General features: G+C 28.3%; 4 protein-coding genes across 8 annotated transcripts; 2 read left to right on the forward strand and 2 right to left on the reverse strand.

Moving 5' to 3' along the window:
- Window positions 1-57: 57 nt before the first annotated feature.
- On the reverse strand, window positions 58-3,750 carry Tace (ADAM 17-like protease Tace). The gene is made up of 13 exons (XM_072009146.1): window positions 3,254-3,750; window positions 2,887-3,126; window positions 2,680-2,801; window positions 2,446-2,596; window positions 2,172-2,374; window positions 1,900-2,094; window positions 1,689-1,827; window positions 1,458-1,612; window positions 1,276-1,356; window positions 993-1,201; window positions 662-900; window positions 474-589; window positions 58-389 (listed from the first exon to the last, which is right to left on the reverse strand). The coding sequence occupies exons 1-13, from the start codon at window positions 3,309-3,311 to the stop codon at window positions 81-83; spliced, it is 2,217 nt and encodes a 738-aa protein (XP_071865247.1). The 5' UTR covers window positions 3,312-3,750; the 3' UTR covers window positions 58-80.
- A 196-nt stretch (window positions 3,751-3,946) lies between these two features.
- On the forward strand, window positions 3,947-5,817 carry Mora (cysteine and histidine rich domain containing protein). Its single transcript, XM_072009252.1, has 4 exons — window positions 3,947-4,242; window positions 4,393-4,955; window positions 5,073-5,261; window positions 5,339-5,817. Exons 1-4 carry the CDS (start codon window positions 4,164-4,166, stop codon window positions 5,525-5,527), a joined length of 1,020 nt encoding a protein of 339 aa, XP_071865353.1. The 5' UTR covers window positions 3,947-4,163; the 3' UTR covers window positions 5,528-5,817.
- Window positions 5,818-5,989: 172 nt separating this feature from the next.
- LOC139990173 (esterase AGAP003155) lies at window positions 5,990-9,800 on the forward strand. Of its 5 annotated transcripts, XM_072009212.1 has the most exons (5): window positions 8,407-8,541; window positions 8,645-8,804; window positions 8,908-9,102; window positions 9,212-9,352; window positions 9,417-9,800. In XM_072009212.1, exons 1-5 carry the CDS (start codon window positions 8,515-8,517, stop codon window positions 9,554-9,556), a joined length of 663 nt encoding a protein of 220 aa, XP_071865313.1. In that variant the 5' UTR covers window positions 8,407-8,514; the 3' UTR covers window positions 9,557-9,800. The 5 variants fall into 5 exon arrangements, 1 of the variants encoding a protein (XP_071865313.1); XR_011800504.1 differs by lacking the exons at window positions 8,407-8,541; window positions 8,908-9,102; window positions 9,212-9,352; window positions 9,417-9,800 and adding exons at window positions 5,990-8,213; window positions 8,321-8,376; XR_011800505.1 differs by lacking the exons at window positions 8,407-8,541; window positions 8,908-9,102; window positions 9,212-9,352; window positions 9,417-9,800 and adding exons at window positions 5,990-8,176; window positions 8,321-8,376.
- A 1,253-nt stretch (window positions 9,801-11,053) lies between these two features.
- Window positions 11,054-12,129, reverse strand: Elob (transcription elongation factor elongin B). Its single transcript, XM_072009285.1, has 3 exons — window positions 11,971-12,129; window positions 11,781-11,874; window positions 11,054-11,609 (listed from the first exon to the last, which is right to left on the reverse strand). Exons 1-3 carry the CDS (start codon window positions 11,971-11,973, stop codon window positions 11,353-11,355), a joined length of 354 nt encoding a protein of 117 aa, XP_071865386.1. The 5' UTR covers window positions 11,974-12,129; the 3' UTR covers window positions 11,054-11,352.
- Window positions 12,130-12,455: the final 326 nt, after the last annotated feature.

Genomic DNA, 12,455 nt, shown 5'->3' on the forward strand with positions numbered 1-12,455 from the left:
AAAAATTGAAGATATTTATGACTAGAATTTTATAAACCACGACACTCGCGTTCGTGATGAAATAATCGTAGCTAAGACATTTACGATTGTTGCGTAACTTGGGGTATCTTCTGCCGTTGTCCACCAATACGAATAATTTGTCTTTGCTCATCTGGATGAATAAGTTCATCTGTGTGCTTCCAACGCCACTTTTTTTCACTTTCTTTAATTCGTCTATGGTCGATGTAACTAATAACGCAGCTAGTGGGAATCCATACAATGGCAGTAATAATTATAACAGCACCTACTATATTATCTTTTAAAAATCGCATAACTTTGTTAATGTTTATGTCCTCAATAATATCCCAAAATCGCTCTACTACATCTTGAATTGTTTTTTCACAAATACCCTAGAAATATTTTATAGGTTCTATAATTACGTGTACCAAGTGTAGTAAGATTCTTTTAAATTACTAAAATTGTTCCAATCCTACCTTGTTACAGAAGCCTTGAATACATGGTGTTCCATCAGGTAAAATATCTTGTGGATCTATGGGGAAACATGTTTCATTTAAACTCATTCGACAGCATCTTTTACATGCATCTCCAACTACAAATAAATATGTGATATAGAGATACAATATCTTTGATTATTATTTGTAGCAGTATATAGAAACCATACTTGTATCACACATGCAACTCTGCAAACCCTGTGTCTCACAATATGGTACACATTTTCCAAGTCTGCATTGACCTCTTTCAAGGCAACCTGTACCATCCTTCATTGGTGGAGATCTAGGACATTCACTAGATGCTCCTGTACAGCGTGATTCTTGTTCGCACGTAGCATATTGTGCATCGCGACATTTTACACCTAATGGCATGAATGCACAACTTTGACAACAAGGTGAATTTTTGTCACTGAAAAGATATATAATATTAAATATTTAGAAAAGATATTTAATCTACAAAAAATAGATTAGAGAGAAATTTGTATAATAATGGATAATTACCTACAAACTGCTCCTTGACTTCTACGAAGTTTACAATTTTTATCACAACAGGCATCATTGTCCTCTGTACCAAGCAATCCTGCATCACATTCTTCATCTCCTTCAACCCGTAAATTACCACAGAATGATTCTTCTGGCTCGGAAAAGCAGCGACCTGACTTTGCTTGTAATACTTTTCTAATAGATCTTAAACTACATGGTGAGAAACGCTAACCCGTAAATAATTAATGATAAATATTTTTTTAGCATCATATTATTCTTGTTTTATGTTAATTAGATGTACCTTGTTATTCACATCATATCCACTAACACTATACGTATACATTAAGTATGAACCTCCTTGACTAGCACTTGGACTGCATTCCTATTTAAAAATATCACTTGTTTAATGTATGAGAATTAATCTATTTTTATTAAACTAATTATTTTAAAATTGTTTGATAAATCACAAGTTAAAAAAGTTACTGTTATATCTGGATCATGTTCAGAGCCCCAATTGTGACCAAATTCATGTGCAGTAACTAAGTCTGCTTCTCTTGTGATAACTCTTTGTCCATAGTGATTCCTACTAGAACTTAAACCTGAATTGAGATATAATGTGTAACCATTTTTGAAATATTCTGGAACATTTAAAATGAAACATTAAAGTTTATATTGATTTGTCTATAAATAGATAAAAAATATTCATTATTATACCTGGTGTACAAATTCCACCTACTGAGTTTCTACGAGGTGATCCAACATACGCCAATCCTAATATACCACCTTCGAATTTAAGATCAGTAAATAAATGAGCTAAACAAAAATCTTTGTGACTATATTCTCGACTAAAAACCTAGGTACAATTTACATAAGCCAATCAATTATTAATTAAAATTATGGCATTTTAAATAAAGAATTGCTTTACCTCAAGCAATGTGCGAACATCCCATTTTTCTCTAACCATATTATAATGTGTCTCACCACCTCTTACACGAGTTGGTTCACTATGAACTACAATCTTCTTAATGACAAAGCCCATTCCTTTAAATCCATCTTGTTCTTGTCTTTCTTGCCATAAAGTATCATTATAAATTTTATGTACTCTATCAATTAAACTTATCTAAAAACATATATAAAAACAAATTATTATCTAAAACAAATTATTTGATATTTGTATTAAGTAATGCAACTATTTACTAGATAATTAATTGTAGTTTTTGTACTGCTAGCACCCATTTCTTGGTAAAAACGATAGTCAGCAACTAATAGCAATGGACATCTTGTTTTTGTTGGAGTATATTCATAAGTTTCTGTCTGTCTCTTTGCCCTGGAATGTTCATGTGATTTAGAATCAGACTTTTCTTCTACCTCTTTCTCTTCCTCGTTATTTACCGGAATGTCTACAATATAAATTTTGTATAAAAATATAATACTCTCTAATATAATTTATCATTTAAGACAGTAAATTGACCTAATTCCTCTTTTACGTATCCACAAGTTTTGGGAGCACCATGTGTATGCCCTTCTCCATGTTCAAAATGTTCCCAACTTAATTTAACATCTGATGATTTATAAATAATCATTGTTTCATTCCCTAAATGAGGAAGATGTCTCCAAGATGGCTGTAATAGATAACAAAAATAAATTGTAATTTAAATTCTATTAGCTATGTTGAAATATACCACTTAAAGAATTAACTACATGCCTCAATGTGAAATGTTTCATCAGAAATTGTAATGCTGCCTGTAAGAACACCATTGTCAATATGCATTTGTGCATGAGAGTCAATTTCACCAAATACTCGTCCATGATAAAAGCTTTCATGATCTTAAATAAAATAAGTTATTAATCATTTATGAAACTTATTTTAGAAACTTAAGAAATATATTTATAAATATTGATACTGTTTTACCTAAATGTATAGTCTTTTCTTCTCCATTACCATTTACTTCGTATGCTTTGAATTTAGAATGAATAACTTCTCTTCTTGGTGTTAAAATTAATCGAAAGTATCGTCCATGGGAGTAAAACTCTAATTCATTTATTTTATTATAAGGATGGTAACTATGCTGAATACCCCGTTTTACAATGTTATGTTGCAATTGGGATATATGAAGAGTTTCATAATACTTTAAATTTCTATGAAGACCATCTAAAACAGTGTATTTTACTATTTGGATATTATATTAAATTGTATAAGTTGGAAATAAGATGCATAATAATTTAATGTATTATAAAATTAAATATATAATTTTTGATATGTGATAAAAAAAACTTACATGTGTTTTGTACAGTAAATAAAACGTAATATATTAGAAATATATTTTGAAATTCCATATTTGTTAGAAATGTCACATATTATTGAATTCTATTTATTATAATAGTTACTTAAAATAATACTTTAAAGATTATGATTCATAGTAAAGGCATTTTTTTATCGTTATACATTAGATTGCATCGGTCACATTATTTATGTTACGTTCTCAAACCTCGATACACACTCCAAACAGTTTTTCTTAAAATATAGAATACATAGAATTGTTGCTTGATTTCGAAATGTATTCACTCAGTGGTGATCAATTGTAACTATGTAAAGTTTCAAATATAAGACAGATATCACTCTTTTATATAAAGAGAATTTATCAATAAAGTAGTGTAAGCTGAATATCAATTTATTATGTCTTTCATATTTGACAAAAATAAATAATGATTGTAATACAATGCACATGAAGAAGATAATAAAGTCAATGTTTAGATTTAATTAATCAATTTTATTACATTTCGAATGTTTATTACATTTTTTATTGATGAAATACTGTCTACAAATTGAGATTTATATTGAACAATGTAAGTAATTTTTTGACAAAAATTGTTTTTTAACTTGCTAAAGCTGCATAATAATTGTTATAAATGTTAGTCTATCTATCTTATTATTATATTTTTCATGATAATATGTGTATTGTATAATGTGATTGCAATTGATTCGAATTTTGTCTACAAATGCTTTATTTAAAAACAAGTTGGGATTCTCTAGAACATGCTAGAAGTTTTTCGAAATTGTAAAAACAGAAAGGTTTACAGTGTGTACTAGTTACTCGTTGTACTCGGTGTAATTTATACGCTTGACGTACTCGTATTTGTGATCCTATACAACGTGTGTAACTAAGTTAAAATAAGATAAAGTTAAAAATGTCGCAGAAGGAAAATTTATTGCCTTGTTATAATCGTGGCTGTGGCAAAAAATTTGATCCGAACGATAATAAGGAAGGTATGTTATACTAAAGATATATTAAGTTATATTAGAAAATTTGGAAATATAATATAGTTTCAGAGGTTAATTGTTTTCCTTATTAATAGTTAAGTTAGAAATATTATAATGCAAAATACTTCACAACTATTGTTATTGTCATCTTTTCAGGAGATTGTATTTACCACTCTGGGTATCCAGTATTTCATGATGCCTATAAAGGTTGGTCTTGTTGTAATAAGAAATGTACAGACTTTACAGAATTTTTAAACATCAAGGGATGTGTGAAATCATATCATTCAAATATTAAACCAGCAGAGCCAGAAAAGCCTGTTGTTGATAAATCAAAATGGAATGAAATAATCGAAGTAATTGCTCAACCTTGTAGCAATGGATCTGCTTTAGAAAGGCCTCCTTTTGAAACTCCACAAGTCAATTTAACGCCAGATGTGTCATCTGCTTTATTAGAACAAATTAAAGGATTAACTTCTAATGTATCACAAAACATATGTGAGAGTAAAGTTCAAATTGGACAAAGTTGCAAGAATAATTCATGTAAGGCTACATACAATGGCCCTGCCTCTGATGATGAAGTATGTAATCATCATCCTGGTGTTCCTATCTTCCACGAAGGAATGAAATATTGGTCTTGTTGCCAAAAGAAAACCACAGACTTCTCTACATTTTTAGAACAACCAGGATGTGCACAAGGAAAGCACACATGGATTTCTAAAGTATGTTCCTCCTTATTTTGAAAATTTTTTATTTGTCTTTCAATGGTATAGATTCTAGTACTATATCTAAATATTGTAATAACTTTGCTAAGTAAAAAATAATTTATTATTTTTCAGAACACTGGTAAGAGAGCTAAATGCAGAATGGATTGGCATCAAACAGGAACATTTGTTGTAATTTCAGTTTATGCTAAGAAATATCAACCAGATCAATCATCTATTAAATTGAATCCTATACGATTAACTGTGGATTTGTTCTTCATAGAAGAAAACTCTAGATATAATCTTGATTTAGAATTAAGAGGAGTATGTATTTAAAATCTTTACATAATATTTTTAAACAATTCCAAAATATTAACTTCTGTAAAATTTCATTCTTATAGATTGTTGATATTACACAAAGCAGTGTCAATATGCTTCCTACTAAAGTAGAGATTAAATTAAAGAAAGCAGAACCTGGGTCATGGGCAAAGCTGGATTTCCCTAGAGCAACTGAAGAAGAAATTGAAGATAGCCAAAATGACGAAAATATTAGTGCACAAGTTGAAGCTGTAGATCTTAGTGATCTTTAAACATTCATATCTAAATAATTCATTAAGGACATCATTGTAAATTATGTACCTATCTTATTTTTAAAGATAATACTTTTATTTAAAGATATAACAAAATATTGTTTCTTTAACATGAATGGAATCATTTTTCAAGAAAATGAATACTTAGTATCCATTTTGTTATTTTCATAGTAGAAGACTATTTAAAAAGTTTATTATTAAAATTCATATTTAAAAGAAATATGACACCTTTATTATTTCTCATGTTTTATTTATGATTTCTTTAATATCAATAAATCATTTTTAATTTACTCCGTGTTTTAATTTAGTTTAAGGCAATCTTAACATAAAACTTGAAACAATTTTATAAATTAATTAAATGTTCATAAATTACATCTTTGATAAAATTGATATTATTTCCTTATGTATTTTATTCTTATTTTTTAACACTTTACTGACCGATGGCCGATTAATCGGTTTTTTGTCACCGACGCTTACCGACCGATAACCTATTGATCGGCTTTTTGTCGCTGATGCTTACCAACGTATAGCCTAACTATAGTTAATCGGTTGCCATGGCGATAAACAATCTTTCTCATTATATGAGCAGTAATTTGTTATTTAGTACTAAGGTACCTTGCTCAGTTGCGTCAGTTCTTTGCGGTTGCTTTGTAAGTTCCCACAGTTTTATACCAATTTGAAAAGTTTACCGTTCGCGATGAACGAAAAGAGTGGTATTAGAGAGTTTTATTTAGATGATCTGTCAGATTGTCCTGACAGTTATTCAAGAAGTAATAGTGGTGACGAAAGTGATGGCAGTGATACAATTATTCGGAAGCGAGGTTCTGTATTGCCACTAAGATATAGTGATTCAGAAGATGATGAGATAAGTAACGTCGAAGACAATGTAAATAACGATGATATATGGTCGACGAACGACGAAGCAATAATTTTGGAACCTTTCGAAGGTAGCCCCGGCATCAAAATTATGCCAAGTTCGCCAGAAAGTGTGACGGACAATGTCAATTTATTTTTTGGCAATGACTTTTTCGAGCACTTGGTGAGGGAATCCAACAGATATCATTATCAGGTTATGGAAAAATATAAAATTCCATCAAAAGCGAAAAAATGGACAGATATAACGGTATCGGAAATGAGGAAGTTTTTAGGGCTAATAGTTCTAATGGGACAAATAAAAAAGGACGTTCTTTACGACTATTGGTCCACTGATCCAAGTATAGAAACTCCTTTTTTCTCACAAGTAATGAGCAGGAACAGATTTGTGCAAATAATGCAGAGCTGGCATTTTTGCAACAATTACAACATTCCTCACGATTCACATAGGCTTGCTAAAATCCAGCCTATTATTGATTATTTTAGGCGAAAATTTAACGATGTATATAAACCCTGTCAACAATTATCTTTGGATGAGTCTATAATCCCGTGGAGAGGTAGGCTATCCATTAAAACGTATAATCCCGCAAAAATTACAAAATACGGAATACTTGTGAGAGTGCTGTGTGAAGCTGTCACAGGATACATATGTAACTTTGATGTGTATGCTGCTGATGGCAAAAAATTAGAAGACACTGCGGTTATTGAACCGTATAAGAACATATGGCACCAGATTTATCAAGATAATTACTATAACAGCGTAAAAATGGCTAGAATTCTCTTGAAAAATAAAGTGCGAGTGTGCGGAACCATTCGAAAAAATAGAGATTTTCCTCGATCACTCAAAACAATACAACTTTCAAGAGGTCAGTACGAATTTCGTAGGAATCATCAAATTTTGTTAGAAGTATGGAATAATGGCAGAAGAAACGTCAATATGATCTCAACTATACATTCTGCACAATTAACGAAGTCCAAAAGCAAAAGTAAAAGATCAGACGTCCCAATAAAAAAGCCTAATTCAATCATAGATTATAATAAATATATGAAGGGTGTAGATCGCGTGGACCAGTATCTAACATATTATTCCATTTTTAGAAAAACAAAAAAATGGACTAAACGGGTTGTAATGTTTTTTATCAACTGTGCACTTTTTAATTCATTTAAAGTATACACAATCCTAAACGGAAAAAATATTACGTACAAGAATTTCTTGCACAAAGTCGCAGTTTCATGGATAGAAGATGCTGAAACTAATTGTACGGAGCAAGATGACAATCTACCTAATTCTGAACCCACAAGGACAGCATCCAGATTAGACCATCCCGGAAGACTGTCGAATTATGGAAAACATAAACTTATAAATATAGTAACCAGCGGTCGAAGTCTAAGACCCCAAAGACAATGCAGAGTTTGTGCAGTACAAAAAATAAGAAGCAGAACATGTTTTGTTTGTAAATTTTGCAATGTTCCGCTGCATAAAGGCGACTGTTTCGAACGATATCATACTTTAAAAAAATATTAAACTATTTCACATTTGAACTAAAAACCGTTGTAATAGATAAAATAAATACAATTTAGTATTAATATCATGAAAACAAAAAATTTTATTCAATTTAATTATCCTATAGTAACAGAAAGCGGCCAATTTTATCTGAGCATACGAAAAGCACAGATATTCCTGCCCGACAGTCTAAATCGAAACAGAGCCGGCTCTAGGGAGAATCTGCGTCTGAGCTGCCGGTCGGACGTGCGTATGCTGTTGAACCGCTAGTGGTCAATAAACCAGAACCAGTCAGTAAGTCAGTAACCGGTCAGTTAACTAGATTATATAGTTCAAATTGAACTTAATCTAGTTTTTTAACGTTTGAATGTTGTCTAACTTCGTTATATATTATATTCTTTTCTATAATTTTCCAGAGTCAATAGTCACCCATAGTCAACCAAATAAATTTATTTGAAAAGCTTTTTAATTTGTAATTATTTTATTACGAACGAAATAAAATTGTTTCTAACCATTTCGATTAACTTAATAATAAATATATAGAAACTATATATAATTAAATATATATATCCCATATTTGATATTAATTAAATGATTTATTAATGTCATTATGAATAATTCAACAACTAAGTTGCGGGTAAGAAATTAGTGTCATTAATATTAGTATGTATATATGTATGTATATAGATAAAAATATTCTTTATAATATATCTATATATATGTATGTATATATATTTTAGATACTTGCAATTCATGGATATGCTCAATCAGATGTTATTTTTAAAACAAAATTGGGCTCTTTAAGAAAAGGATTTAAAAAAGAGGTTGATTTTACATTTTTAAGAGCTCCACATAAAGTTCCAATGAAAAGTAATTTTAATATTGATGCAGAAGAAGATGGTATTGTTTTTTATGAATTTCACGAATTACATTAAATATTGAAAGTGATATATTTATAATTAATGTATTTATAATTAGAAAATAAATATTTCTAATATTATAGCATATGGATGGTGGTTCAATACGGAAAATCACATATTTAAAGCAGTTGTTCCAAGCAATTTAGTTGTAGGTTTTGAAGAAAGTATAGTTCTAGTAGAAGAGGCATTTAAAAAATTTGGTCCTTTTGATGGCATTATAGGCTTTTCACAAGGTGCAGCATTTGCTACTCTACTCTGTTTTATGCAACAAAAGAATTGTAAGTCTAAATATACATTTAAAATAAATATAGTAATTATAAAATAGGATTAAATTACATATATTTAATTAAATGGGATATAAATTAAATATTATTAATTATTTTGTAGTATTGCAGATCAAGTTTGAGTTTGCAATTATTATATCTGGATTCAAATCATTATGTACACCTCATGGAATATATTATGATGGAAAAATAAGCATACCTTCTTTACATATTTATGGAAAAACTGATCAAGTTATACCAACAGGTAAAAGATATTTTTTAGTAGTTTAATAAAATTAACAACTGTTTCATATCCTCTTTTTTTATAGAAATGGCAGAGGAGGTTAGTGAAATGTTTATAAATAAGACAAATATAACACATGAAGGTGGTCATTATATACCAAGTAAAAAAGAATATTATAAAGAATTTATTATGGAAATGCTTTTAAATAAAAACAAAAATAATTAATAATGTTTACATATTCTATATTATGTAAATATATAAAAAAAAGAGTATAGTTTATACAGTATAAGTACCATTGAGCGATATTAGTAAATTTATTCAAATTAATTATAAGTAAACATTGTACATTGTACATTTTATGCATCATCTAGAGATGAGATTTGTTAACATTTTATATTTAAACTTGTATATGACAATTGAAATAAGAGAGCAAGAACATAATAAATCAAAATGATTTTATGAAGTAATACATAGTTGTTTATCGTTTTACATTAACCCCTATATGGTTAAAAATTGTTTAATTGTTTTATAAAAGGCACTACAAATTTTAAACGCTCAGTATTTGGAAACTTAAATTACATGTGTATTAAAAATGTATTAAATAGTGCCTTATTCAGTTTATTAAAGTAGAATGTGTTAATTGCTTAGCTTAACTATTCATGCATACTTTCATACAAACTTTATGATTCCATGTTAATGTTATGTTATGTATATGTTTTATGTATAGCAAGTTAAATGTTTAAGTAGATATCAACTGCCTTGGTTTATATGCTTGATTACTTATTATTTTTAATTCCAAGATATGTAGATTTATATAGTCTACCATTGTAGTAGGTATATTTATAAATGTTAACATTTTGTTATTCAAATTCTCTTAAAACTGCCTACAGTATTAAACATTGTTTAATAATATCCTGCTTGAATGTATACAAGTCAATAATTAAATTAACTCATTACACTATAGTGACATCTTAATTTTTTAAAAATATTATTAGTTTAGTTTAAGCAATTTAGACCTACTTAATGCATTAAATTGTAATTTTTGAATAATGATATTCCAATATATTTAGGAGCATTCTATATGTTAATTGTTATAACATTCATATTATGAATACATTGAATGTATTCATACATTACATATAAACTGCATATAATTTTTTAAATTTATAATTCTATATAATAAATATACATGCAATTCTTCAAATAAATAAATTAACGAATATACGTAAGTAAAGTTAACAAGGTATTATGGTATAGTAAAATATAATTGATAGAAGTATTGTATTTTATACTAAAATGATTATTTACTTGATGTAATATATCAAATGTAATTAATTTGTTAAAATTACGTACACTATTTATAATTTATCACATTTTTCAATTTCTATTCTGTAACTGTGAAACCTAATGTTCAAAATTTTTACAATCAATATTTTTTAATTTTGCACTTTAAGTAATAAGTAATATTGCTATATATATTTTACAAAATTTGAGGCATTTGTATTTCAAGCTTAATAAAAAAATTCATGGAAGTTTATAAGCTAGAATATGTATTCAAATAAGAGTGGATTTGACTGGAAATATTATAAAACGCTGTAAGATAAAATACAATCTACAATCATAAATTACATGTGACTGAGGTATTTGGTCTATCTTGGCAATAATAACAAAGTGTTGAAATATTTTCGTACCTATAAAAGATTGTAATAAACTTGAATGGAATATTGGATTATAAATTTTACTTTTTATTATCTTTTTCAGTCAAATGATCAAGTATAAGATACTTGATTATCACTCACAAGAAAACCACAGAAACAGAAAAGTTAACAATAGTCTCAAAAATTAATAGTAATCTCATTTAATAAAGTTAAAAAGCCTCAGGATACTTTTAATATTTGTATAAAGTTGTATGTACTTAATATTCACATTATTCGCTTAAGCTGTTAACCTTTTTGGAAATATTTGACAATTATAAAATTGTATTGAATTCAACACTTTATCATCAATTGTTTTACAATGTTTCAAGGTGATTGTTCTTGTCCATTGGCTTCTTGAGATTTCATAACATCTGGTAAATCAGGTGGTAATGAAAATGGTGTCATCTCTAAAGCTTCAAATTGACCATTTTCTTGACGTACAGCTAATCCTACTAATGCAGGACATTGTGGTTTTGCAGTTGCTGATGTTAGTCCATAATCAGATAAAAATTTACTATCTGACATTGGAATATTGTCCTTATTGAACAGCTGTTGATTCACAGGTGGTATTTTCAATATACCTATGAGGCAGTTTTATTTGATCCTAAATTATTTTAATTCAAAATCTACAGATGTTCATACATTTTATAAAAATTTGGATAAAGGGAAGAAGGAAGAGTAACTAAACCTTCTCTTGTGAAATGTCATGTGATTGTCTGAAGTTAAATATATGTAAATTATGAATTCCTCACCTTCTATAATTTTTTTAAGTTCAAGAACTGTGGTATTATCCTTGGCATCGGTAAATATGGTCATATTTTTTCGTCGAATCATTAGAAACACATCCTAAGAAGAAAATCTCGATTATATTTGAGGTTATCTTACTTTGAGATAAATCATAGAAACACTATAAGAAATAATTGAATATTGATAAAAATATACCATTGTGAATTTAACTATATATTTAGGCTGACAAGGACAATTAATATATAGATTTTTTACAATACTGTTTTGTTGATTATTGTTTACTTGCAATCCTTCAGGTTAGAGGCAGAAAGTTAAAATAAGGTAGACATTCACGGACAACATGATCATATAAAACACATTATTTGATTGGTTCTTCTTTCTAAATCTAAACTCCGTTTGGTGCGTTGTTTGTTTCTTTAACCAATCATAAATTGGTTTTATATTTATCCTATAATTACGAATTTCTAAATCAGAGATAATATTTTTGAATATCTACTCATGCATTGATATATCAAATTGATAAATAAAATACAAGAATATATAGTAATATAGTTAAATTATTATATATATATATATATATTTAAGGCAATGAACAAGTCAAATTTATCTTTAATTCAAAGATGTATTCAATAATTCACGAAAATATATTTATAAATATACAGTTATAATTTTACTATGTC

This window comes from Bombus fervidus, chromosome 8, assembly GCF_041682495.2.
Source record: "Bombus fervidus isolate BK054 chromosome 8, iyBomFerv1, whole genome shotgun sequence".
Lineage (NCBI taxonomy): Eukaryota > Metazoa > Arthropoda > Insecta > Hymenoptera > Apidae > Bombus > Bombus fervidus.